Source organism: Protomyctophum parallelum (genome assembly GCF_964188405.1).
Source record: "Protomyctophum parallelum genome assembly, chromosome: 3".
Taxonomy (NCBI): Eukaryota; Metazoa; Chordata; class Actinopteri; order Myctophiformes; family Myctophidae; genus Protomyctophum; species Protomyctophum parallelum.
Genome location: NC_139698.1, coordinates 11,394,856 through 11,422,802, shown reverse-complemented (window position 1 = coordinate 11,422,802; position 27,947 = coordinate 11,394,856). Strand labels below are relative to the sequence as shown.

At 44.9% G+C, this 27,947-nt stretch overlaps 1 protein-coding gene across 1 annotated transcript; it reads left to right on the top strand.

Annotated features, from left to right (window-relative positions):
* Nucleotides 1-226: 226 nt before the first annotated feature.
* Nucleotides 227-25,978, top strand: emc2 (ER membrane protein complex subunit 2). Its single transcript, XM_083760775.1, has 11 exons — nucleotides 227-285; nucleotides 986-1,099; nucleotides 4,659-4,723; nucleotides 5,835-5,920; nucleotides 7,808-7,865; nucleotides 12,719-12,804; nucleotides 13,093-13,152; nucleotides 16,886-16,967; nucleotides 17,233-17,343; nucleotides 19,202-19,306; nucleotides 25,018-25,978. The coding sequence occupies exons 1-11, from the start codon at nucleotides 246-248 to the stop codon at nucleotides 25,102-25,104; spliced, it is 894 nt and encodes a 297-aa protein (XP_083616901.1). The 5' UTR covers nucleotides 227-245; the 3' UTR covers nucleotides 25,105-25,978.
* The last annotated feature ends 1,969 nt before the right edge of the window (nucleotides 25,979-27,947 follow it).

Below are 27,947 nucleotides of genomic sequence, written 5' to 3'. Positions count from 1 at the left end.
AATGTATTTATTTTCCTACCTTGATCTCATGATTACCTCACCCCCTCTTCTTCCTTTTCTTTGTTTTATTGGGGCACCAACTTTTTTTTTACCTGTTAAACTGTAATAATTATAAAGCAAATTCTGATTCTGTCTACCATCCTGCCAGTGCCTTTAAGATGACTTGTCTAACAGGCCACACCCACAGAGTTACATCGTCGACGATGACGTATCGCCTGTGTGTGTGTTGTCAATGAGAAAGAAAGATGGCGTCGGTATCAGAAATGTACGATGTGGGCTGGGAAGGTAAACAAAAAAAACCCTTAAAATAACTGACAGCACAGCGTGCTTTTCTCATTTATGTCACCGAAAATCCGCGTCTAACTGAATGTCGTCCGGGTGTTTGACTTGTGTGAAATGCCATGGCTAAACATCTCTGACTGACATTATTAGCTAGACAAGCTAGCAAAGCTTTAGCTAGTGGGGGGATAAGGCTAAGCTAACGTTACCTTATCATCAACTACCGAGTTTTAAATGTGAATATTTAGGTTGATTCTGTGTGTCCGACCGAAAAAATACCCATCTGACTTCTGTCGACATGTGAGATTATAACGCGATCGCGTTAGTTTTAGCAATATAAATGGGACCTTGGCTTTTTGCAGCGCCGTCTGGTCTCGTCAAAGAAAGACCTCGGAACTGTAATAATTTTCTTTATACATCTAACGTTACGATCCAGCCAACCCGCTAAACGTTGGCTTGAAAACTACACTGACACGTTCTGTTCATTTGTTTTTCAATGGAACTTTCAAATCACTCGCATCACATCTCATCTCTGCATCTCATCATGAGATTGTTTAAATAATGCAGTGAAAAGGTCTAGACACGAAAGCATTGCTCAAACACATGGAAGATAAAGAATAGAATGTCGATTAGCCTACTGCAACACACATTAACCCAATAATACTAATAATAAGCTGCTCTTATCGCTTAATTGTTTTGTTGACAGAGATGAGAGACAAGCTGCGGAAGTGGAGAGAAGATAACTGCAGAAATAGTGAGCAGATTGTGGAAGTTGGCGAGGAGCTGATCGGTGAACATGGATCTAAACTTGGGGATGACAGTAAGTGTGGCTAAAGGATATCAACCTGTCAGATTGTCAGATAGCTGCCATTTCAAATGACCACAGAAAATGATAGTTTCAAAAGTCTGAATACCCAGATTCATACTTGCTCTCTGTTTTGTTACATTCTGTTCCACCGACATGCACAGTACATCACTGCCAATACAGACAAAATGTTAAAAAATACAGGAAATTATGAAGAGGTGCGTTTTCTTCACAAACCTGATGTAGATACCGCACAAGCCCCTCTAAATGCCATGGAAAACATTCTATTTGGTTTGGTCGCTGGTCCACGAGTTAGGCTTCTCGCTGTCTCTTTGATGAAAATATGATGGCACATCATCATATTAATGAAGAACAACATAGCCCTCACTTATGTTCACAATCTAATCTAATAAGTTCAGCAGCACTGAATATTCTTTTTGGAAAGCTTAGAAGAACAGGCCAATGTTATCCACTGTGGGCCCAGATGCATTCGATCTTGCTGTTCTTTTTGTTGGATAAACCCCAGTAACGGTGCTTGGCTTTTCAGTTCGTGGTTGCCCTACTTAAATAAAAGCACATTGGATTTTTATCTGTCATTAACTTGTTTTTCTTAAGACGGAGCCTCTGGGTTATTATTATTATTTTATTACAAATAATTCGTAAGTAACATAGAGTCCCTTTTGTTATGTTTTTCTGTCAAAGACATGGATAGAAAGAAACACAGCGTTTGCAAACGTAATTCAGACATGGACATAACATAACATATAATTACGTGACGCGAGGTAAAATGATCATGGTTGGAACTTGGAAAACAAGGAATGGAAACAAAGACAAGGTGCAAGTGGAGTGGATGATTATACGTGTGTGTATCCATGTATGTGTGAGTAGGCATCTCTTCAGTCTGACTCATGTTATTACTCCTGAAATGTTTTCATATAGGTTTACACAGCGCTAGGCAAAATTCATAACTTAACGTTTGTAAAGCCTCTTTAACCACACCAACTCATACGTTCTTATTTTGGGCATGGAAACCTTTTCGCAAATGTTTTCAAATTCGTTTTATTAGATTTTTAGTATATTCCCCAGGGGGTGTCAAATACAACCACTTCTTGAGAAGACAGACAAAAGGGATTGAATAAATGATCCAAAGACTTTAATAGTGAAAATAGGCAATCTACAAACTCACAACTTGTCGCTTTGTGAATCATTGTTGTGAGCTTGTAGGATGACTATTTATCCTTGCACAACACCTTATGACAATAAAGTATAAAATAGGGCTTATGAGGTTAATCTCCTGCTTTCATTGACTCCCGTTTTCCACAGTTTCAAATGTGGTTTTGAGTGCAACATAATTTCTCTGGGTTTGGTTACCACCTGTACAGTGCAAATGCAGTTTCACCATAAATAAATAAACAGTCATTTGAAACAACGTAAGCCCCTTATCAGTGTTCATAAATCTGATGGTTTGAAAAGGAATAAAAATAAACACACTGTGCGGATAATTTTTTTTTTTTATCTATTGGTTAAGACAGCAAAACCACCGGATTGAAAGTCATAAAGTACCCTATAAAGCCCTTTGCCTGTTTTGCAGAATACTTCTGACTCAATTCTAATTTTTTGTAGCAATTTAGATTCAGTTTACCTACCATAAACATATCAAAGGTTTAGGTTTCCTTTATAGTACTGCTGAATTACGCAGTGAAACTCCTTTTCCCCCAGACATTATGATTCATACAGTCCTTAAACTGGAGGATAAACATTTAACACAGTAACACACCATGGTTTTTTATTGAAACCAGCTCTTAAATTGGCTGTGAAACAAGATTGCAATTATCAAAACAAGAGCTGGAATCATAAAAAGGCAAAAGAAAACTCCAGGCATTTGTTTGTTTTAGCAGAGGCTATCAGTTTGTTTTTGGAGTGGGATTTTATTGTTCTTTTTCAATTAGTATTGGGTGTCCATTTGGCAGAGGTGTGTGTGGCCGTGGCGTGCTTGTTGAAATGGACTTCTGACATTTAGTATTAATCTCATTAATTGTCTTCAGCAGCCAAAGCTATTAGTGATTTGTTATATTGTGAATAAACATTTTAGTAAACATTGAATCTTTTACTGCTAACCACAACGTGAAACAGGAGTTACAGGAGCGATGCAGATGTTCAATGGAGGGTCTCACTATGGCTTGCTACACAACTGAAAACAAACCAAAAACACGCTGCAAAGACGTGTTGGGAGTTTTCTTTTTTAATGTTAGGCTAGACAAATTTCTCTATAATGTGTTGTGACACAAAAAAGTCAAAATATGCATCATGATGCAGACATAAATATATATTGAGAAATCGGTTATGGCCAGAATCTGATATGACCAGCTACAACTGGGTAACAAAATTCACAAATCAATATCACAATTTTGTGCCAAAGTAACGAGACACTGACCTTCTTACCCATGTAATTCCTCACTCCTCAGATGCACATTTCAGAAGTGAATATGCACTGTTAATTCCAAACACGGTTTGAAAACACTTTCAGACGAAGATATGGCTAGTATTAGCTCTGTGTAGGAAAGATTTATTGCAAAGGTTTATTGTGGTGAATATGAACAAAATATATTATGTCTTCATAATATTATGACATTCTACCTAAAGGGGCTTTAACTTTAATTACACAATTAAATCAACACTGTTACTGTAGCTATATCTCTCTTTGTCAATTTGCTCAATTTGTTCTTTCTCACTGTCAGGAGCCACACTTGCATGACTGTCCATGGGATCTAGTTTAAAGTAGAAGTAGTACTTGAAAAAAAAACATTTAAAAATATCATGTGTCAATATAGAATTATTAGGATCATTCACATTGTTCGGTTATTTTCCAGTACTGGTAAGATCATGCCACTTAAATAACTTCAGACATATATTTTGACATCAGTTGCAACATTCATTTTTTATTAAAACCACCATCCATAATTAGCTGACCAAGCTTGCTCTGGTATGTAAAATAGCGTAACTGTTTACACAGCCGCTAACCTGTGCAATGGACTGGAAAAATCTGCAATGCTGCAATTCGCAATTTGCTCTGGTTTTTGGTTCCATTGAACCCATAGTGTTTTAAACATATCACCATTTTCAACCAAATGTCTCTTGACAGATTTCTTTTAAGTTGATGACGACACACTTCAACATTTCTTCAAATACTCTGGCACAGCCCTCACAATAGTCCAATCTAAGCATGTTCCTTTATAGAGTTCTAGTTATCATATTATCAAGTTCTAAGCATATTTTCTAGCCAGATAATGCTTATCTCAAGCGAAACATAAATAATGTATAGCCTAAGAAATATGTATGTATCGTTGAAGAGTACACTCCTGACGTATGGTAGATGTGTAGTGTAGCTGCCGTTTCAATAAATCACTTGTGAGTTCAGTGTGGGAGAAGCTAACATGCTGTGCTGATGTTTGAGTCACGGCTTAAGACAGTACAAGTCAATTTATCATTTTTCAGTGCTATACCAGCTCTTGAGTGGGAAGGGTATTAAAGTGTCTCTCTCTAAAACCTCTTTGTCTCTGTCTGTTTTGCCCAGTATGGATTATTTATGAGCAGGTGATGATTGCTGCGCTGGACTGCAGTCGGGATGATTTGGCTTTGGTGAGTTCCTGCTAACATCTGCCTCCCACACCCTACAGCCCGAAAAGCCATCGCTCACTTTCTCGTAACCATTGGTCCATTGCTACTTTGCAGCCCATCGTGCCAAATGTGCGAATATGATTTTTATTTGGCCAAAAAGTATTACTCTGTCTGTACTTTGGAAAAACAATCTGCTGAGTGTTGGAATAAGAGGGTGTACAAAATGACTGTTGAAGCACGCCTCAAGTGTTAGCTTAGCTTGGCCCTCGTTTATGAAGTTCAACTGCCTTTTTCCCCCCCAGGGATTCATTTGCCATCCCAGAGTTTTATGGGATGTTTTTGACATCACATTTAGGAATGTTTGTCCGTCTGAAAATGGTCAGGTCTACATAGAAAAAAAGCACTGTGAAAATTGAAATTGTAATTCTGCGTGGTTTATCACGTGTTTGATAATTCCCCTAACTGAAATCATGGGGTCACTGAGTACAGATGACATTAGAGTTAAATGTCTTTTTGCCTGGCTGCCAGCCTTTCTGCCATACCAGAGAAAACAGGAGAGCCAGACATAAGCTGCTGGATAGGGCGAAAGATTCGGACCACAGTGCAGACTTTCCATCTCGTTCAGGATAACACTGAATGTGACGATAAACCATTCCTCACTTCTCTCACGAGTGTGTATAACAACAGCCTCCAGTTCCTTGTTGAAGAGGGGAAATGGAAAAAAAATAAAAAACACTTGCAGGAGAAAGCATCCTCCCTCGCCTTTTTATAGTAGTATGGGTGGAATTGTGGGTGCCCACATGCGTAACGTGGTAACTGCCGATTTTTACATCCTTTGCATAGTACAGCGTTGTTGACTTTTTTTATGATGCGTCCCATGAACGGAAAACACTGCCGGTTTAGTTTTTTGTTATTTTCCCTTTCTTTTGCTGTTTTGTGCTGACTTGATGATCCAATTTTAGCCTTAGTTTTTGTTTGCAACTCCCTTGTTTGGGAATCTATACAGTATGTGATTTGTTTGTGTTAATTGCTAAGGGTCTCTCCCTCAGAGAGAAGTGTTATTAATGGATCATAACGCCAGGTAAGTTACTGCCAACCATAACTGCTCTTTTCTCTGCCCACATCCTTACAGACCTGTCTACAGGAACTGAGGAAGCAGTTTCAAGATAGCCACAGAGTGAAGCGATTATCGGGCATGCGGCTAGAGGCTTTGGAAAGGTAAGCAATGGTAATGACAAAAAAAGCGCACAAAAAAACAACGGCAGCTCAATATGTAACGTATTGGACTTCGGGGGGTATAGGGGGAGGGACTGCTTGTAGATCCTAAGTGGTATGGTGGTCTGTGTGTCTGTGTGCATGTGCGGTGGAGTGTGTTTATGTTGGCTCACCCACCGTTCCTGGAGACGAGGGGAGAGGAGCGAGGAAGAGTTCAATGCTGGGTAGCCCTGTGGCCCTTTAGCCTGGGAGAGGGATTCCCGGGAAGGAAGTGGTTGAATCCCACTGTTATTCTGGGGGTCCCTCAATCTGCTCTGGTTTCTATCTCTCTCTCTCTCTGTCTCTGGCTTTATTACTCTCAATCTTTCTCCTGTTGTGTTTTATTTTTGTCTGAGTAGGTCTTGTGTGCCCTGTAAACATTGACATGTCACCGCAATATCAACATCTCTCTCTCTCTGGACCATTTTATTTTCAACTTCATAAAAAAGAAAGGCAGAGAAAGGAAAAACAGCGGGTATTTTTTAACTTTACCAAGCTGAAGTCAGGGTAATTTAATCTGTTTACCACCTCTCTCACGTTCCTCTGCCTGATCACGTTGACTGGTTTATCGGTTATGTCAGAGTTTATGCGATAATTGAGAGCGATTGCTCCGGCACCGTCAGATTAAATAAACGGCATGCTGGGACCTAATTGGCAGCAGGCAAAGCTACACTTGAATGACGAAGCTTCAAACAACTAAAGCTGGCCTATTCCTCCCACTCTAGCGCTCACACACACACACACACACACACACACACACACACACACACACACACACACACACACACACAGACACACGCTCAGACACACCGACACACACACACACACACACACACACACACACACACACACACACACACACACACACACACACACACAGACAAACGCATGCATGCACATCTACCATGGTCCCTAAGTAAATAAAGCAAATCAAAGTGGCTCATTGAGTGGTTGCCTGGTGCCATCTGAAATCTCCCAGAGTGTGGCTGAGTAATAAAGTGGAAGTGAGGGACGGAGTGGTGCTGGAAGTGGGGCTGTTCAGCGCTAATCGGAACCAGAGTTGCTTCTGTCTGTTGTAGGTTGTGGGCGGGACAGGTTTTGATCATGGAACCCTGGCTTTGGCTGCTAAAGTGTCAGCGTTGCAGATTGCCCCCCCCGACCCCCCCAATAAAAAAAAATCATCCATCAGCTCCTGATTTGACATGACAAGTGAAGTGCACATGCCTCTTATTTCCCATATTTCTTTACCGTATGATTTGATATTTACAGCTCATAACGTTCCTCTTTAAACAGAATCCATGTGGGCTCTCCCACACAGTTTGGGCCGGGGCGCACGTTGGATGTAGCTGCTTATCAGGTTCATATGTGGGGGCGGTGGTTCCATATCGACCAAGAGTATAAAGGCAACTGAACCAACAACTTGAGCTGCGGTGCTGGATAGATGTAAAAGCAGCAATTTGATTTGTTTAAAAGGTGAATCAAATTGGATGCAATCAAATGGAAGTACAATCTCCGAATCGGGGTGCTTTGTTTGTATTGATTTCATGACTCACTGTGAAGTGATATAAGCCCCTCTCTTATAGTTCGACTGTTTGACCGGCAACGCTGACTTTAACGACTGTTTATTCCATCCTTCACATCACTGCTGATTTCCGTATGGCCTCTCCGTAATGTAATCACAGAAACCTGCCACGCTGTATACAGAAACTTGATTGCCTTGAACTCTCGTTTGATTTCCCCACCACCTAATTTTACCCGACTCATGAGATCGTGTGAGTCGTTAAAAAAAACAAAACAAACTCTGTTTTCTTTCTTAACTTCCCCACCCCCCTTTTTTGTCTGTCTCTGAAGGTACGACGAGGCCAACAAGTACTATGACGCAATCCTACAGGACGACCCCACCAATACGGTAAGGAGGAGAGGAGAAGTTCTTAGGTTCCTACTTTGTTTCACTTTGTGGTCTCAAGGTTTTTTGGAGGGGGCTCTAAATCTGCTGAGGCACTTTGGTGTTAGCGGTGTGAGTTTGCTAAGTTAAACTCCCCTTGGCCTTCTCTGACCTCAACCACACTGCTGATCAGTCTCTCACCCACACCACTGACAAGTGTTCAGGGGAGGGGGGGGTGATTCATGGATTTAGTGAGCGGTAGACATGTTTGGTGGAGCTAAAGCATAAATAAGAGTCTGGCCTTTGAAGACCGTGATTCATACCCCCACCCGCACCCTTTCTAAATGAGCAGGGCCATGCTCCTGTCCTGCCTCCTCTATTACTGACTTGAGGTGCAAAGCCTACTTTGCATTAAGCAGGTGAAACAGCCTTGTGGATGTGGCCCTTCTACATAGAAACTGCCCTATCGCTTCTCGACTTCTATTTGATGTCTTCCAGAAGCATGTCTATGCAAGCACACGCTACCGACCCAGAAACATAACGTACAGTACCTGCTGTTAATTGTTTCCATAAGGACATGTGGCCTCGCAAGAAAATACATGTTTTTAAAGTGTTTTTCAAAAGAAACCATGAAGCTATTTATTTTAAGTTGATCTAGTTTTACACATGGACTTGCTATGCTAAACATTTTAGACTAAACATTTTCTCTTGTTGGCAAAATGCTACTATAGGGATAGGCATTGTTCTCTGATGACAAAATCAATAAACACAGATTTATTTCACTATGATGCAGCGTGAAAGACCCCGCCCCCCCCCCCCCACCCCCAAACACACAGTCTTTATCTTGCTTCAGTTGCTTGCCCTCTTGGGAGCAACAGCTGCTGCCCCGCAATTTCCCACAAGGTCTCACTCTCACCTTCACTTTGTCTTGTGTGCATCTGTTTAGTTTTTGCCTCCTGGTTGCTGTTTGAACTGACCAGTCCTATTCGTCATTCAGTCTTTAAAACAAGGGATATAGTTTTTATTTTTGTATTATTATTTATTTTTCATGTGCTTGATAGCAGAGTCCCTCAGGTGTTCATTAGTGGATTTTATTTTCTCCAAAGGTCCTTAAGTGACACAGTAATCACACCCATGGGGTGGTAATTGATCACATTTAAGCCCGATTAATTTAAGCCCGATACAACCAATCCAATGAAACTCAAAAACCAAGTTAATTTAATTCGTTAAATTGAATCGGCAGTGAAGAATCCTATGGTATTTGATCCTCCACCCTATGGGAATGAAGGGCACCACCCAGCCCATGGCACAAATCATATGGTATTTGATCCTCCACCCTATGGGAATGAAGGGCACCACCCAGCCCATGGCACAAATCATATGGTATTTGATCCTCCACCCTATGGGAATGAAGGGCACCACCCAGCCCATGGCACAAATCCTATGGGATGTCACGGAAAAGGGACGGGTCCATTTCCTGTTGAACGCTACCTACCACTGTTGCCCATGATGAGACCATGGGGCCTGTCAGTCAAACCTCAGGGGTGGGAACGGAACAAAAATAGACAAATGGGTCCTCTATCCCTGCGGTGTCAACTCAACAACTTTTTACTTTTCCCACAATCCCCATCCTGGCCTGCATGGATGTGGCAAGGCAGAGAGGGTGTGGCACTAGGCAGAGGGTGACATCATCTAGGTCACCTGTCTGAGACTTGAGTGAGGCCTATCTCCACCCCAGCATGTTCTCCACCATGTTCTTCAGATTGCGGGGTGAGGATGGGCCTGAGAAATGGCGGAAAATTGGCCGACCACGGGGAGGACTTGCGAGGCATCCCAGCATGCGGAGCAGAGATTGGAAACTGAGCTGTTGTAATTGCAGGCTGTGGAATAGATGTGGTACCCATTAACCAAAATTGTTGAATCAACAAAAATTGCTCAAGGTTTCTCTGCCATGGCGGTGTCCAAAAAATGTTTCGAACTCTTAGCCCTTCCATCTCTCACTATGTTCCAATACCTACAGCAATGATCTGGCTAAATTCTCATCTGCTTGCGTAAACGCATTTTTTCCCCCCAGTTTATGACTTATTTTTGAGTATTGTGGATTATGTGGTGTCCACAACATTTGCATACAAGGGGGTAGCAGATTATTTATTTAGCATGCTTCTGACTCCATCACCCAGTGTGCATCATTCTAACCCCCTCATTTCATCCTAATTGGTTTATATAAAAAGCAAGTATTTCTAGAAGAAGCCATTGAGGTCGTGCATAGAATCCTGAGGTTGACCTACAATTATAGCCTGTTGCAGTTTCAGGACAAGATAGTGTTTGCAGAGGTCAAGTGCACTCGGATTTCATCGCAACACTAGATCCTCTGTAGACTGCTATATTAGATTGTTTCATGCATCATGCAGTGGTGAGCATATTGAGTAATATGGCAATGATTCCAAAACACCAAAGACATCTGAAAAAAATCTTCTCTCTCTCTCTCTCTCTCTCTCTCTCTCTCTCTCTGTCCACTTCTATCTCTGCATCTCTTTGTCTCTTTACCGTGGTCTTGACTCTCTCTCTCGGTCGTGGGCCTGGTTACGATGGGTCGTGCTTTAAACTTTAAAGCCAGGTTGCGGTAGGTCCCAGTGTGCTAGGTGTCTCGGTCGTGGGCCTGGTTACGATGGGTCGTGCTTTAAACTTTAAAGCCAGGTTGCGGTAGGTCCCAGTGTGCTAGGTGTCTCGGTCGTGGGCCTGGTTACGATGGGTCGTGCTTTAAACTTTAAAGCCAGGTTGCGGTAGGTCCCAGTGTGCTAGGTGTCTCGGTCATGGGCCTGGTTACGATGGGTCGTGCTTTAAAGCCAGGTTGCGGTAGGTCGCAGCAGAGAGCCAGGGGTGATGTAAATAATCCAGTCCTCACTCTTGAGGGCTCCTCTGAACGCTAATTAAAAAAGAATCATGACAACAGAGGGATCAGACCCACTGCCAGGTTTTTCTGGATCATTAGTTAGAGAAAGGAGGAGAGAGAGAGAGGGGAGGGAGAGTGCGAGAGGAGCGGTTTGGAATTGCTCCTCGTTTAATAAAGTGCCGTATGACTCTCCAGGCTACCAACTTCCATATGTTCCTTTGAGCCCCAAGTGGTTCTTTATCTGGAACAAAAAAAAATGGTCGGGAGAGAGAGGTGGGTGGGGGTGTGCACAAGACTTCCATTGAACACTGCTGCAGTGCTTGTCTAAACCTTTTACCTCCCCCGTTTTGGTATTGGATGAGGAAAGAACCCCACATGCTTGTAATTTAGAAAAATACTGAGTATAAATTCCAGAATCTCATACAGCGTCAAGTCCCGGCGGGATACGCTCCCATGTAAAACGGTGCGATCTTCTGAAGGAGACCTTATGTTTTCATAAGCAGGCGAGAGAAAAGAGGAAATAACGGTTTGACCTCCTGCTGCTCCCCAGTGCTTTGTGAGATTCATAACATTTTGAATGTCTTCTGAAATGGCATCTGTTGCATTGCGTGTGTTGTAGCCCACCCTGACACCAGAATATATACGCGACACCACACCAGTTTCTTAACTACAGATTCTGTTTATTTTGGAATAAGGCACAGCGTGGTAATTGTTAACCCATTTAGGCCTGACCTCAACATTTAAAAAAAATCTTCTAAATCCTCCAGTTTTCTGAAATAAATATTTTCACGATTTTTTCAAAAATAGCAGACCTACAAGCTCGTAGCGTGACACTCGGTGTTTAAAAACACCAAAAGGGGTTCCCGCCCAAAATGGGTTAATGTTAGAAATCCCGTTAGCATTAGCATAATGTTTGCTTCATCCGCTTGCGCAAGTAGTTTCCCAGTAAAGTGCGTACGTGTTGCATTGCCCCCCAACCCCCCCTCCTCAGTGTTGTGATGTGGCCAGGCCGCAGTGCTGCTGCAGGTCGCTGTCCCAGCGTGATGGATAAGTGGATTTCTTGTGACGGCGGTGTCAGAGGAGTCCCGGATTTACAGCCCCCCAGACGTGACTCATGGCGCAGCCCTCGGTGGCTTTGGTTATGAGTGTGGGAGAGAGGAAGCCCCACTCAATCAAGTGCCAGTCCATAAATAAGATGGGCTGTGGCAGGGGCAGTGCACTGTGCTAATGGAGCAGCCGCATCCTCTCCTAGGTTCTTCACTCCCTACCGGGGGGAGAGAAGCCTGAAAAAAAGACAAATGAGGAAAAGCCTGGAAAAGTCGAAGGAGCAGGCGTAATACTTTCTGCTTCAGATTGATGAGAATCTAATCCACTTTAAGGTCACTTCGACATCAAAACGAAACGGAAAGCCATTTTAAGCTGATGTAAGTTGGGCTTGTGTGCTACTTAACATACATGCCGGGCAGGCAGGCAGGCAGGCAGGCATAGGGGTTTGGTGTAGTACGTTATTTTCCCCACTTAGATGAGCGATGACTCACCACTTTATCTTAGCTCGCTTGCGAGCGACTCCCCTACACTGACTCATACGTGTCCATCTCTTTGCGGCGCTCCTGCTGGAAGTGACCATTAACGATCTATAATGACGTGCTCGTCGTCATGTACGCATTTAAGCCCCCCAAAGTCAATAACAATAAACTGGATGTCACTGACGGCGTTCACGTTTGAGCTCATCAGCAAAAGTGCAGATTAATCCCGTTATGTTTTTATAAATGTTTTTGCGGTTTCGTACCCATGCCTGGTCAAGGGGGGGGAAGGCCAGGCCAGTGGCTGTGAAAGTCCTCCAGCATCCTCCACATTTCCAAATTCCACCTGAACCCTCCGCAAATCCAGTAGCCCCTACCCTCTCACCACCCCACCCCCACCCCCCAAACAAGACAAACACTTGAGGAGCTGAGACTAATCCTCTGTTGATACTGCTCCGCAGGCGGCGAGGAAGCGCAAGATCTCCATTCTGAAGGCCCAGGGGAAGAGCGCCGAAGCCATCCGAGAGCTCAACGAGTATCTGGAGCAGTGAGTGTTTTACATGGGGCTTTGGGAACCTCCTCCTCATCGCCTCCCATGGCTATTTTAATTAAAAGAGGGTTTGCATTCAATTGAGCCGGGACAACCTGTCCCAAAAGCCAGCATTCATTCTTTCCCACCTTCAGTGGTAATCAGTTATAGCACAGAGTACCATCAGTTATGCCAATATCTTTTCTTTTGTCTGATGTTTTAAACTAATATAATAGCACTTTTAACTACTATACCATGCATTTTGTACTGTGTTCAAAAGCCAAACTGTGCTTTTGTCTTTTGCAGGTTTGTTGGGGACCAGGAAGCTTGGCACGAGCTGTCAGAACTGTACATCAACGAGCATGAGTAATCACACTTTGTACTATTTAAGTCACACATCATCCTATTTGCCGATGACAGATTTTAAAAGATAAAAAAAAAAAAAAGGCATCACCATATTCTCAGAGGTATCCGTCAGTTTTAACGGGCCTGAATCAGGCTGATGGCTTGATCTCCAGAGGGCTGTTTTGCTGGCCACAATGGAAGGTGGTGCAGTGCCCTAACTCCGCCAGGTTTCTGAATGGAGCCCTGTCCATGTTTGTTACATAGAGAGTAGTTATAATAGGATTTCGGCCCTAAGCCTCCGTCTCCTACGGGGTAGAGAGAAAAGACTTTCCCCCTCCCACTGATATCTCTGTTGCCTGGGAGAATCGTCAGCCAGATGAGAACATTGTAAGAAAGAAAATAATAATAAGTTTGTTTGTGTCACCTTTTTATCTCCCCTTAATTGTCTGGAGCTTAGAGCTCAGTAGAGCGGCATCTTTAGCGCAGCCGTGGTTCTGTGTGTGTGTGTGTGTGTGTGTGTGTGTGTGCGCACGCACGCACGTGCATGCTTGCTCTATGGTCACCACAGTACAGGGGCAGTAGCAGCAGGAATGTTTAGAGCGGAGAGAAGGCTACTTATTGGATATTTCTCGCTTTTGTCTGAAAGGCTTTATTGCTGTAGTAGCCAGAGGAAATCCAGGGGTGAGCGGATTATCTCCCAGCTTAGTCTGTGCTTCTAATATCACACCATTCACTCCCACAGCGCCTTATCTACAGGCGTGTCAATTCCTTTTCTTTCTTTTCTTTATTTTGGGTTGCAAACTCCCTTTCCCCTCCTCCTCCTCTTCCGGAGAGCATGGCATTATCACCTTTTTTTTTTCCATGTTCGAGAGGGAAACGGAGAGAGAGAGGCTCCTGAAGAATTCCCAGGAGAAGGTGGTGGCACTTTTTCTCCTCCCCCCCCACCCACCCCCTTAGAGAAAATAGAGGCTGATGGAGAGAGAGGAGAAATAAACTCTCCTCCCTGCCTGCGCAGCGCCCTGGGAGCTAAAAATAAACAAACCGCTCTTTTTCTGGGCAGCCATTGTTGGAGCTGCGGCAGGCATCGGTGCTAACACAATATGACTGTAATTAATAGCCTCTAAGTCGACACTTTTAAAATAATCCTCACGCCAGCGGTGTTTAGTCATCCCGGAGATTGTTTTTGTCTCTCTTTCGTCATTGTGTCGACTCGCTGAGACGCATGGGTCTGAAATCGTTTATTCACGAACTTGGGTTTATGTGTCTATTCCAGTAAATTGGACTGGTCATTCAAGATTGCAGAATAAATAGTCATAATTCTGTTCATATGCACGTTTGCCCATTTTGAAGCCATTTCTGCCTCAAATTGTCCGAATGTGGTTATTGAAATAAGGAAAGCCGCTACTGACGGCTTCACTGGACTCCAAAAGAAACAAAAGTGATTGTTTGCTGTCTGACGTGAACATCAGCTAGCTAGCATTGGCATTGGTGTTGGATAGACCACTGTTTCTCAACCAGTGGTCCATGGGCCACTAGTGGTCTGTGGGAAAATGTTTTAAAATGGTTCAAGATATCGTCTATTCACACTTAAGAAAAACAAATCATACATACATACATGCATACATACATACATACATTTCAGAAGTTTTAGCAGTTTTTAAGGACCCACTTTTAGGCCAGTGCACCAGAGCAAGCTCTTGCCTTTTTTTAAACCCTACCCATTTTAACCAAATACATACATACATACATACATACATACATCTAATACTAATGATGCTACTACTACTACTAATAATAATAGGGGAAGTGTGGGGAAAACCTTGAAATTAAATGTTAAGAAGGGTCCAATTTGTTTTGAGACCCACTGTAGTAGATGCAAGGAGGATGCCCAGAGATTAGTGGGGTTATATAAGAGGGGCTTGGTGGTAGGTAGGGTTCTGGTCCTGGTGAAGGACTCTTTGGCTGCTGGGCTGGGGCCATCACACAAGCACATCTGAAAGTCTTTATGGGGAGGAAGTGGTAATTGTAAGCAGCTCCCAACCGAATGCCCTGATCTCCGTCGCCCCGTCCACCCACCCTCTCTTTTAATTCTCTCTCTCTCTCTCTCTCTCTCTCTCTCTCTCTCTCTCTCTCTCTCTCATTCACCTTCCAATGCCATCAATGTCTTAAAAAAAGGTTAAAAGTCACTCTCATATCATGTCAAGGCTGTATTTGGTCCACTCGCGAAAACATCCCGCTTGCGTCATAGCATTTCCTCCCCTTCCCTCGCAGCCAGTGAAATTACTACAGATTAGCATCCCTATCTACTGTAGTTCAGAAGCCTGCTGCCACAAGCGCCGCTTTTGGTTTTTCTTTTACTGATAAAGTTAGTGCAGGATCACGTACGGTCTCGCACAGCTGCAATGTTTGAGACATAATCGCTTAAACTTACAAAAGTGCTGCTGACTAAAGTGGTGGGAGGTTTGGTTGCATAGCAGTGGCTCCCAAACTGGTCCAGGTGTGACAACCACGCATTATTATTGGACAATATGCAACTATACAAAACGCTATGAATAGTTATTTTAATTTACTACTACCGGTATATATCAATACGTAATGCACATTTGTGAATATAGAGGTCAAATGAAATGCCCTTATTAACCTGGCACCCGTGTGAAGTGAGGGGCGCTCTTATCATCATACATCATCTCATGAACAACTGAATTTATGTGATTGGTTAGCCCATTTGCTCGTCTACAATTACTTTAATTGTCAATGGCATTTAATGTTTGTGTTGCTACAAATTTACGTCATATTTGGCTAGCGCCCCTCAAAAAAAAGAGTTTTGTGAACATAGGAAACGGAGCCAAAGTGGTTAACGCTTTATATTTGGATTAGTAAAAACAAATACATTTTACAGTGATACCACGAGTGATACCACGTGCTATAGAGATTATTTATAATACAGGTGTGCCTTGAGATTTGACTTTTCCTTTGGCATTCTGTGGACAAAAAGTTTGAAAACCGCTGTTGTGGGGAACGCTCTCAACGATGTGCTTAGACCTTTTGGTAGAAAGTGACTTCCTCAGTTGTGCGGGTCCGGCTTTGCTGCATCAGCCTGTGTCTTCCTGCATGCTCAGTTTGTTAGGTATACAGAAGTCCATGACATCGTGTTACTTAGTGATGTATCTTGGACTGGTACCCCGATGGGGAAAGCGTGTATTAGAAGCTGAGTGGCAGTGGATTAGCGTGAGGTCAACAGCTCAGCAGTCTGCTGAGAAGTGATCTCATCATTGAGTATTGGGCAAAGTGTGCCAGCTCTTGCTGTAGTGCTGACCTCAGGAAGGTAGTTAACTACACATTAAAGGCTGAACAACACACAGACAGACAAGATTGATCCTGACTGTCTGCTCCTGGGCTGTCCCGACTCCCTCCCCAACGTCCCCAAAGGAGAGGCATTCACCATGCTCCATGGGCCGTTTCCTCATGCCAACTGTCTGAACCGTGGAACCTTACCATAAGCCTGTAAATGTGCTTAATGTTACACAGCGGATCGTCACAGATCTGTAGGCCCATTTACAAACCGATACCACAAATGCCATAGCTCACCGCTCAAAATTGTAACCTACATCATTATTCTTGCACGTTGACCTTCTGCTTCACAGTTGGAACACAATTGCTTTTATACCATGCTGTAGCTCAAAGATGACACATCCACGTCACACACACACACACATATCAATTCACACAGTGTTCTTTCTCGTGATTTCTGCAGCTATGGAAAAGCCGCGTTTTGCCTGGAGGAGCTGATGATGTCCAATCCTCACAATCATCTGTACTGTGAGCAGTATGCTGAGGTAGGTGCCTGTCTGCACGTCTGTCATCAGGCGGGACGGGATGGGGGGGGGGGTTACGATGGAATAAGTGATACCTCTGTGTGGACAGTTCCCCTTGCTTTGACCCAGGAGCAATGACCCCGTGCTTGACGTCACTGAACGCCAGCTCACGGGCGGGGGAAAGGTTTACACGACTTGTCATGCGTACTCTCAGGATGCCATGCTGTGGTCCCCTCGGTATACCGTGTTCACTCTGCCGTGTGTTTGATGCTTGTGTGTCACGCAGGTGAAGTACACCCAGGGGGGGCTGGAGAACCTGGACCTGTCCAGGAAGTATTTCGCCCAGGCGTTGAGGCTGAACAACAGAAACATGAGGGCGTTGTTTGGTCTGTACATGGTGAGTATCGCCTCGCATGAAAAGAGAGAGAGAGGGGGGGGGGGGGGATTAGAGAGAGAAAGTGGTGACACCACAGTGGAGCCTTTTTTCCCCTTCGTTCTGTGGTTTGTCAATGTTGAGGCCTGCTACTGAGTGTGTGTGGACTGAGCCTATACAGTAGGACTGTGTGTGAGACAGAGAGAGTGAAGAGAAGGGGCTCGCAGACAGGTCAACTCACTGCTGACTCAGGCGGTGATCCCCAGTCTCGGAAAAGTCTGCCCCTTGGAACTCTGTATTTTCTAGTAATAATACCCCTTTGGTAGGGACCTTTTCTATGTTTATGAGTAAAATAAATAAAGTAGAGCACGGAGCAAAAGGGTGCGAGACAGAGAAAGGGACTCTAGTGCCGCGAGCCTACTTTCAGCAACGAGCGAACCAGCCGGTTGTCGTTTTCGATCCTTTTTCCCTTTTTCCCTCTCGTCAGCGCCCGGCGACGGTCCTTTCATCTGTGTGTTTGTTTAAACAGGATGTTGTCCATTAGCGCCAATGCATCATATGTAAGTGAGTCCTGACATAAGAACACAAACGGAGCGAGGCGGGGAATGAAGGGTGTGGCGGAGAGACGGCCCGAGGGGAAGTGGGTCCAACACAGAGAGCCCCAGTGTTTCCTCCGCCCGCCCCGTCGTGCACTGGGGTTCCTCAGGTAGTCCAAACACCTCATAGCAGGAGAGGGCCCTGTGTCTTCTGTGTCGTGCAGGAGGATCTGGGCGGGGTCAAATAGACATTTCAGCTCTGTTCCCTCTCAAAGTTCTTTGGGACACAGTGCAGGCGCCGTGGCGTTTCCTGACAAGTCGTCCGCTGACACTCGACTCCCTAATGGAAGCATTCAGGTGGAGGTTTGATCTCCATCACTCACAGCTGCGTGTGAGTACATTATTGCAGATTTGTCAGCTAGTCTCAGCGGTCAAGAGCTTCCGCAGGTGCGGGAGTTCAGCGGTGGGGCAGGAAACCCTTCCGAGGTGTCCTCCTGACGGCCGGCAGTGATGTTCCCAGCTCTTCAGACAGAGAGCTATTACTGTACTGTATGCTCAGCTCCTTGCTGTCTAACAGCCACCTGGCATCACTGACCACAGTTGGGATGCGGGTTAGCTAGTAGCTACAACACTTGCAGGGATTCCCCTTCACAATGGCACGTGCAGTTTGTGTTCAGGGACAGCCCATCGTCTTGGTTGACATACTGAGGTTTTCCTCAAGTTTTCAGAAAAAGAAGAAAATGCTTACCAAAAAAAGTAATAATCCAGAAGCCAAACTGTTTTATAGAAAAACAGGGCCAGGTTGATTGGTGTGTAGTTAAAATTTCAGCACGTCGGCAGGGAGGCCTTTGAAGTGCCGGCCGGGGTAAGCGCTCTGGGGTTTTGCAGTGTGGAGATGATGGCAGGAACATGGGAAAGACATGGGATTTGTGGTTCCCGAGGGGAGCTGTCGAGGGCAGGCGGAGCGCATGATTCACATGGCGCTCCCGAAAGCTGCACGCGGGCTTTTTCGAAGACATGGCGAGGTCCTTTCATCACCCTCGAATCGCTGGTGTTGGAGAAGTTAAGGAATATTAAGTGAAGCTTCACACTGACGAAGGGAGGTTTTTACGTATGGGGCCTTAAAACACTCACTTTTTCCTCCTCATAAACAATTTCTCCTGTGTCATCAGGCCAAACTTTTTTTTTCTTTCTCTCTTCTCCTTCTCAATCCTATACCGCAATGACTGGTGGAGTGGTAGATTGGTTGGGTGGTTGAACATTCATCTCAATTACGCTTTTATTGCACTTTCACCAAGTTTTGATGTAGCAGCCTCTCTCCTCTTCTCTCCTCTCCTCTCCTCTAGTCTGCGAGCCATATTGCTGCCAGTCCTAAAGTCGGTGCCAAGGTGAAGAAGGACAACATTAAGTATGCTGCCTGGGCCTCCAATCAAATAAACAAAGCCTATAAGGTGAGTCATTACATGCTTTGGAGGTGATTTACAAGTGTACCTCACCTGCATTTTACCTTCTTGTTCTCATTTGGTCCCTATAGTTTAGTGTTACTGTGATGACATAATTTTGTTAGGCCAACTCAATTATATAAAACAATAAGCTATGTAGCAAACAAAGGCTTATATTAGTGGTCAATAACATAATACATAATACATTCTTCTCAACTTCAGCAAACAAAGCCTTATGACTCAATAACATAATCTTCTTGCTTCACAAATCCACAATGTTTGAAACATATTTTAACAATTTTTTTTTAACCACAGCAAACAAATCCATGCCAATTCATGAACATATTTAAACATTCTTTTTTTTTTAACCACCGCAAATAAATCCCAAATCCATGCCAATTCATAAAATGTTTTAAAAAGCATACATCAGTTACCAAATTTATAGTTGAGAATATACTACTGTGGTGCGCTTGCCTACACTCTCAATTAGGGATTTTCCCAGCAGTTATTTTCACTCTCGTGTACAACCTTTATTCAAATACGGTATTTTAAAATGCAACCACACGTTTTGATTTATTGTTCCTGGGACTGCAGCTGCATTTGTTCAGTTGACTTCCTTGTTGTTAACACGGGGGAAAGAGGACACGTTGCGAGGCACTGCGGCGCAAGCATGGGGCCGCTTTATTTTCGTATAGAATAATCGAACGAACGTCGATTAATGAATTTCTTTTTTGGGTCAGCCCTAATGCAGAGATGTTTAGAACGTTCCCGTTCTAAACTGCGGTGGAACTCGGGTGTGTGGACCACATTAATGACCAATATGAAAAATATCAATTGTACTAGTCAGTATAAGGGATAGAATAACATCAGAAAATGGTGGTATTTGTATGCCATCTGCAGATGTTTTTCCCTGTTATTTTCTCGATTTGAGTTTTGAGCCGTCATGTAATTTCACTATTTCTGTTTTGCATTAATGAAATGCAAGTTGAAATACCACTGACTCTGGCTGCGATAATACCATCGTAGGCTATTCTGGGAGAGCCACAGGCATGTGTGAAACGTCTTAGCCAGCTCAAATATATCATTGATTAAAATGGCCAACCGAGCACAAGTTGAATTCAAGGTTTATTGCATCGACGTTACCAATATCTGCAATATAGGCTAGACAGATCTTGTGTGGAAAATGTAGGGAAAGCTTAGCCTGCCGTAGCTGCTATTACCCACCGCCTATGACTTATGCCATGACAAGGAATCTCCACCGCAAAGTGTCCCCTGATGCCCAACTTGTGCCTGATGGATGCCTTTGACTGGCAGCCCTGTAAGAAGAACCCCAGTGTCTCCGCCATTCATCTACAGAGACGAGATCCAAGACTCTCAAAGTTTGTTTGGGTTCATTTACTGCTAATGTGTTGACTTAAGCCCACAAGGCCCGCATTGAGTTTTGGGTTCACACATGAGCTTCTCTGAGTTCTGAAGTCAGAACTTCAGGGCTGTCTGTTCCGATACTCCCAGCGAAGGAACTGCACACGACTAGAGCGGAGCAAAAGACGCGTCTAAGATCTGGTTGAGATGGAGGGATTAAACGAATGGAGAGAAAGAGAGGGTAGAGAAGGGGTGAAAAGGTAAAGAGAGGAAGGGGAGATGTGAGTGTGTGTATAAATGAGCACGTAGGAGGGAAAAAGTGAGGCACAGCTCAGATGGTATCACTAAAACAGTTTATGGTGTTGCCACGGCAACTCGAGCATAAATGCCTATTTAACAGAAATCTTTACCGCCATAAGGGCAATATGCATTGCTTACTTGGGCATTGACAGTTAAACGCATATTAAGCGGTTCCTTACTCGGCATGTGCGGGCTCCGTTGAGAGAGGGGGCTCCCCGCTGAGCCATTAAAGCCTGCGTCTCACCGCACTCTGTGCTCTCTTCCCCTCCTGGAGAGACCAGGGTGGACACCGTTCGTTCCCGCCTTTCTTTGCCACACATTCTCCTTTTTCTGAGGCGTGTGTGGAGAAAAAAAAAGCGTCTGGAGTGATTTTTTGTTTGTGTAAAATAGCCCCCGATTGACGACGATGACACGTTCAGCCCGTCACGCCTCTATCTACCAGGCAACAGGATGTGACCTGCGGGCCCGCCCCTGTGCTTCTGCACCGCTCCCAAACCCTTTGTGTTTGTTTAAGTTGTCTGTTAATAGCAGGGGTTGTACTGGAACCTCACCTCTGCTCTCGGGGCATGCTTGCGTGCCTGTGTGTGTGTGCATGCGTGCGTGCGTGTGTGTGTAAAGCACACGTGAACATGCTGTACTGTAGATTGTATATTGTATTGTGTATTTGCCCTGCGTGTGAAAGAAGTCTCAAAATGACAAGGTGCAAGGTCGCCTTCAATAGTTTTTGGTGTTTGTCCCGCTCTCCCTACCTCTTGTAAATTGGCCTGCTTGTCCTTTGAAAGGCAGCGACGGTGTGGGCCTCTTTCAGACAGCTGCAGGCTGCTGCGGAGCTTGTGCTGGCTGATTGATGGGCCCTTTAAAGCGTAGCTCGTGTCAGTCGTCCACTTTTATTAAGCCCTCGTACCTGGTGATTGTCATACCGCGGTGTGAGAAAAGGTAGGCAGGTGAGTGCAATTGGGAGCAGACGTCAGCGAGAGGTCAAGACTAACAGGGTCCTGTTGAAGAAAAAGGGAGGGGGGCTGTAATGTAATTGCCACATTGGGGTGCCCCCGTTAGCGTGTAAAGGAGCCTGGACATGTACAGTACGTGTAATTGGTGATGGGGACTGTAAAGCGGCCCTACTGTCCTATAGCTCCTAACGCCGGTGACCAGATTCCCTGATTAGCTTCTCCCGTCACGGCCGACCGGCTCCCACGTCGTCATGCATCTGTTATCAGAGCCTAAATAGACCCGGAGCTGTCCGTCTGTTGCAGAGCGGGTGTGAGTTAATGCAGCGGTCATACCTCAGGCCGAGGAGATAATTGACTAGCAAGGCTTGGCGTAATGGCACATTAGCCAGCACTGCGTAACACACTGATCATCGTAACTCACACACGGACTCACACACCCAGACGCAGACACACACGCGGACCCACGTACACACGCACGTCGTCGCATGCATGCACGAACATGCCCACTCGCACCGCTAAATCTGGATGGATGAGTCACACTCGGAAATTACTTGGCTAATGGTCCACCTTAGCCAAATGCCCTCTCTAAGATGCAGTTTGGCAAAAAAAATAGGGAAAAGGTTTTGCCATGGAAATACAGCACAGGCGAGGTTAATAGTCAGTGGCTGCATATCCTAGGTGTGTGCGTGTATGTGTGCATGCATGCGTGCCTGTGTAAGCTCAAGCAGGAGCTTGGTTTAACAGTGAATAAATGCCTATGAAAACCATTGCTTTACCTTGAACACAGGATTAAGGAGTCCTCTACTTTTCTTTGTTATTCCGCAAGCTTGTAGAATGTAGATGTGCGGTTTTGGAAAAGAAGTGAGGATGGTCTCAGTGTGGGCAGCAGGCTGGAATCATTTCAGCCATTTTGTGTGTGCGTGTGTGCGTGCGTGCGTCCATGCATGCGTGCATGCGTGTGGTACTGCTGTGTAAGTGCGCGTGCGGACGCCTGCTGCTGTCTGTGCAAGCGTGCGCGCGTGTGTGTGTGTGTATACTCTTCTCTCAAGGGGCTCATCTCTCACCTCAGAGGACATGCAGAATGTGCTCCTCCGTCCAGAGCCAGCAGTGCCATGCCGCTGAAACATTATCCCCTGCCTGTGTTTGAGTCAGGGTAATGGTGTTTTCATAATGATTTAATTGAAAGGGGCCCACGATCCTTGCTCTGCTCAGCACAGCTCAGCGCTTGTCTGTTTGCCGACACATCTGCGCAAGCTGCTCCGTGGACCCACACACGGCGGCAGATGTTGCTTGCCTAACCTCCTAGTTGCGGCCCCAGTATGACGATGGTTGTGATGCTTCTGTCCATGTGCCCAAATGGTGATCTCTGACAGGGGGTTGATGTTGTACGCGCCTTCAGCCAGACGTAGATATCTCCAGTTAGGCTTACGGTTACGCAACTTTTGTTAAGAGACAGACAGTGCCTGTTGACCTCTTTCAACCTACTGTAGCGTCCCTATTTTGGGCATGTTTATAGGCGAAGATGTACCCACAGCGCATCGCACGTTGTTAGCTTGTAGAACGGCTATTTTTGGTATAGACCACTGTCACACGACTAGTATAAACCAGACATTACTTTCATTTGTTTGTTGTGTTCTCTCACTTGACCGACAAAGTGACGCTGTCACCACGGACACCTTTGAAATGACAGGCTGGTCAAGAGGAAATACCGCATGATGACAGTGTGTTTTCTAAATTGGGGGTTAAACTCAAGAAATAAAATATCATGTAAAATAAATTAAGGCCTTAATGCCTGTGGCTACTAGAGACTTGACTCACTCGATGTGGAGCTCCTCAACTCTTTCAAGGCGAAAGCAAACATGTACGACCACAACGTGACTCAACCCAAAAGGGACACATGTTATATTTTGACTGGCAATGTCTTTAGGGACTGTATTTTCGTGTCACGTGACCCTGCATGGGGTCCCGACTCCCTAGCCCATGGTTTTGGAAAGTGTACTTGAGACCATCATAGTGCGTCTAAAGTTGTGCATATGATCTCAAGGCTGAGAGGACACTCCTGCATTAATTGCAAGGCTTAATTACACTGTGTGTGTGTGTGTGTGTGTGTGTGTGTGTGTGTGTGTGTGTGTGTGTGTGTGTGTGTGTGTGTGTGTGTGTGTGTGTGTGTGTGTGTGTGTGTGTGTGTGTGTGTGTGTGTGTGTGTGTGTGTGTGTGTGTGTTCGTTCTACAAGCTTAACAACGTGCGATGCGCTGTGAGCTTGCAGACACTTCATTTGGTTTTGACCGTGGATTAAGGGGGGGGTGTGTGTGTGTATGAGAGAGGTTTCCTCTTTTGCTTCTAAACTTTTTGGTTGTGAAAATAGCTGATCTACTGTACATGCTCACAATTCATTGTTATTGAGCTTGTTGATCTGCCATTTCATTAAAGGTTCTGGAGATCTTGGCGTGCGTGCGTGCGTACGTACGTGCGTGCGTGCAGTCCAGTGTGTCCCTGTGAACAGAACCCAGGGTTTTATTTGTTCCCGAGGCGCCCATTGCGTGCTGATCACCTCCGAGTCCTGTCAGTCCCGGTCCCACACATGCGCACATAAACAACTCTCGCGTGTCCAACCAAATAGGACAGAGATGTTTGTGCACTGTTTGGTGAAGCATTGGATTGAGCTCGGAGGTTATCATGGCCTCTGAGTGTGTGTGTGTGTGTGTGTATGTGCGTGTGTGTGTGTGTGTGTGTGTGTGCGTGCGTGCGTGCGTGTGCGCACTCGCGCTCCCTCACAAGATTTTGGCTCGCCATTCCTCTAGTTGGCAGAGGAAACATAATGAGCTGATCTTCTCTTTTTCTCTCCCTGCCCCTCTGTCTCTCCTTCTGCCCCTCTGTGTCTCTCCTTCTGCCCCTCTGTGTCTCTCCTTCTGCCCCTCTGTGTCTCTCCTTCTGCCCCTCTGTCTCTCCTTCTGCCCCTCTGTCTCTCCTTCTGCCCCTCTGTCTCTCCTTCTGCCCCTCTGTCTCTCCTTCTGCCCCTCTGTCTCTCCTTCTGCCCCTCTGTCTCTCCCTCTCTCTCATCCGGACCCCCCACTCCTTCTTTCACTCCCACCCTCCCTGTCATGCAGCTGGCCGGCCGTGGGACGAAGGAGAACAAATGTTCCGTGAAGACTGTGGAAGAGATGCTAGAATCCATGCAGATCACCATGTCCTAAATGCCCCTGTCCACACAACGCTGCCTTCCCTCCCCTTACACACACACACACACACACACACACGCACACGCACGCACAGAGCCACATGGCAGCTCTTATAGCCTTGCATTGAGACCGGAGCTGGATCTTACTATTTCAAATCCACTCCAGTTAATTTCTGTTGGTTTAACTAAGCCACAGACTGTGGAAAAACTCAAAGTGAAGTTTCACCAACACATCTGGATCTCCAGGTACACTGTACAATCCTCGGTGTTAATTTAACACAGAGTGTAAAAAACAATGACACAAATGGATCATTTTCGGAGGATTCTAACACCCTTTGAGCTAAATTACAGGTCCATTTTTTACATGTCCTGTGTAGAGCCAGAAACGCTGGAAGCAACTGAACTTATTTTAGTAGTAGACATACCTATTAATAACCAATGACCCTTGCCCCAGAGCTCAAGACTAACATTTTAGGTGGTTGCACTGGTGTGCCTAACATTTTCATATACTGTACTGTAGGTGCACCAGCATATAATTTAGGTGAACCCCACACACACACACAGACATTGACAGACCTGCTAAATGTAAGGTGCACCGGTGCGACCAATGAAAATGTTTAGTTGCATGATTGGACCGATTTTTGGGTGCATACTGTGTCCCCAAAATGTTTCCACATTAAGGCTGTGAACATAGAAATATAACATACATTTATAAAAGCTATATTTATGAAGAGAACCTCTAGGGTCCCACCTGTCTGCACTGACCTCTAAGAAGGGTTCCTCACTGTCTGTAAATCAAACGTTTTTATCGTAATTAGCCTACTTTTTTTTTTCTTTTTCTTGTGTCAGTCCATCAAAATGTCTTAATAAAGGTTTGAATTGTTTGCAAACTTCAAAGTATATTATTTCCTCTGCGGCCGGGGTTATTTATTGACACAGATGATTGACAGATCTTTTATGTTTATTAAAGGTCTCTCTCTCTCTCTCTCCAGTTTCTGTCACCCGCATTACCAGCGCAGCCTCTGCCCCACAGTAAAAATCCTCAATGTTAACGTATCCATATCGTAACTCCTGAGAGTGTATTAAGTGTAACCAAATGGACCCTTACCACATCGGGTTACTTTTGTACACTCTGGGGGGTGAAATTAACACTCCGGACTTCACAGTGAGGAATCTGTTATAATGATCTCGGTTAAAGCAGAGGGACATTCTCATTATATAGGCAGGGGTAACAGTGTAGGCTGTCTTTTCTTTTTTCTTTCCCCAGTGATTCCAGCTGGGGAAATCCTGCCCTTCAATTACCCCAGACAGCAGCTGAACCCACTGCAACACCGTGGAACACCTCTGTCATTTCAGTTTAGAGAGCCTCAGCATGCCGCCAGTAATTAACACACCGCAAAAAAAGAAAATGCTATTCATGAATCTGGGAACACTTATAAAATGTAAGCGAAGGAAGAAAAGATGTTGGTGCCGTTGAGCAGCAGGTCTGGTTTCCTAGTTCGCCATACAGGAACACGCTGGTTCTGTAATTGTCGGAGGAATCGGGGGTTGATCCAAATGAACGTCTTTAGTCGTCACTCACCCGTGCAGGGTCAGCTGTTACTTCCATCTCTTTTGTTTATTAAGTCGCGGCAATTGTCTCATAATTTCACTCTTAGACTGATGGAAAACTTGAGCGTTGAGTTTATGGCCTTTTTTGGACAGCGTTTAAATTGAGAGGTCACAGGCTCAAAGCAGTTGAGTGGGGAAAGCCATTTACTCCACGGCTTTTAATGCGCTGGCCTCTGGTCAGCGGATGAATGAATGTGTCTGCATTTGATTTTCCTCAACAATCTGGCGGAACCGATGGAAGCCAGGGGACATTTGAGCATAAACTGACGGAGTGGTTATTTTTACAGGAAAGGGGCTGAAGCTAAATGAAGCTTTTGAAGAGTTGCGGCATGAATGATGTTTGATCTGAAGGAGAAGTGGTTCCCATGCAAACTATATGGCTGGACCGGCGAAGGTCATTTATGAACTTGTTAAAGGGTGAATAAAGATTGTCAATCAGTTTGATGTGAGTGATCATTAGAAGGCACTGACACACACAGTGCCATCCACTATGAGGCAACAGTGCCCTCTGTAGTCCAGAGGAAGAACTCAGGCGAAACCTTAAGCTTGTTGGAATGTCCAACAAAGACATGGCTCTGTCTGTATGCATTTTCACATAAAATCCAGTGGGCTAATCATAGGCTGATGTTATTTGCATCCTGTCTGAATAATATCAGTCAATATCTGTCATTTTCATCTGTTATCAAGAAGTGCATTATGCACAGTCCCTTACTTAGTTTCAAATCCTTGAATATGTTTCCTTGAATTCGCCTGTGTCTTCCAAACACGTCCAGGCAGAGTAAAGAAAATTTCACACTCTTGCCTCAGCCATCCCAGGTCCCACATGTTAACCACATGAACCCCAGCATCCCTGATCTGGGCACGTCGTCATAGGCGGAAATAGCAGATCTACAAGCTCACAACAAGTGTCGTCAGCTTTTAGATTCACTGTTTTCACGATTCGACTTCCAATGAAGTCTAGGGTTTAGGTGATTCATGCTGGGTTAGGATGTTCAGTTCGCGGCACCATCAACTACCAGCAACCGCCAACGATGGACAGGCGTCACTTCCATTTAGCCTCAGATCAGCCTGCAACAATCAGTCAGTCTGTCCTTATCCACACTGCATCGCCAGACCAACGGAAGGAAAGGGGAAACCCGTTGCTAAGCCGCTGGCTCTGCTTAGGGGGTTACAGACCAAGTGTAGTGGATTAGCTATTAGTGTTGCCTGTAATCCCTGATTCCCTGGGAGATTAGCCTCGGAGAGGCC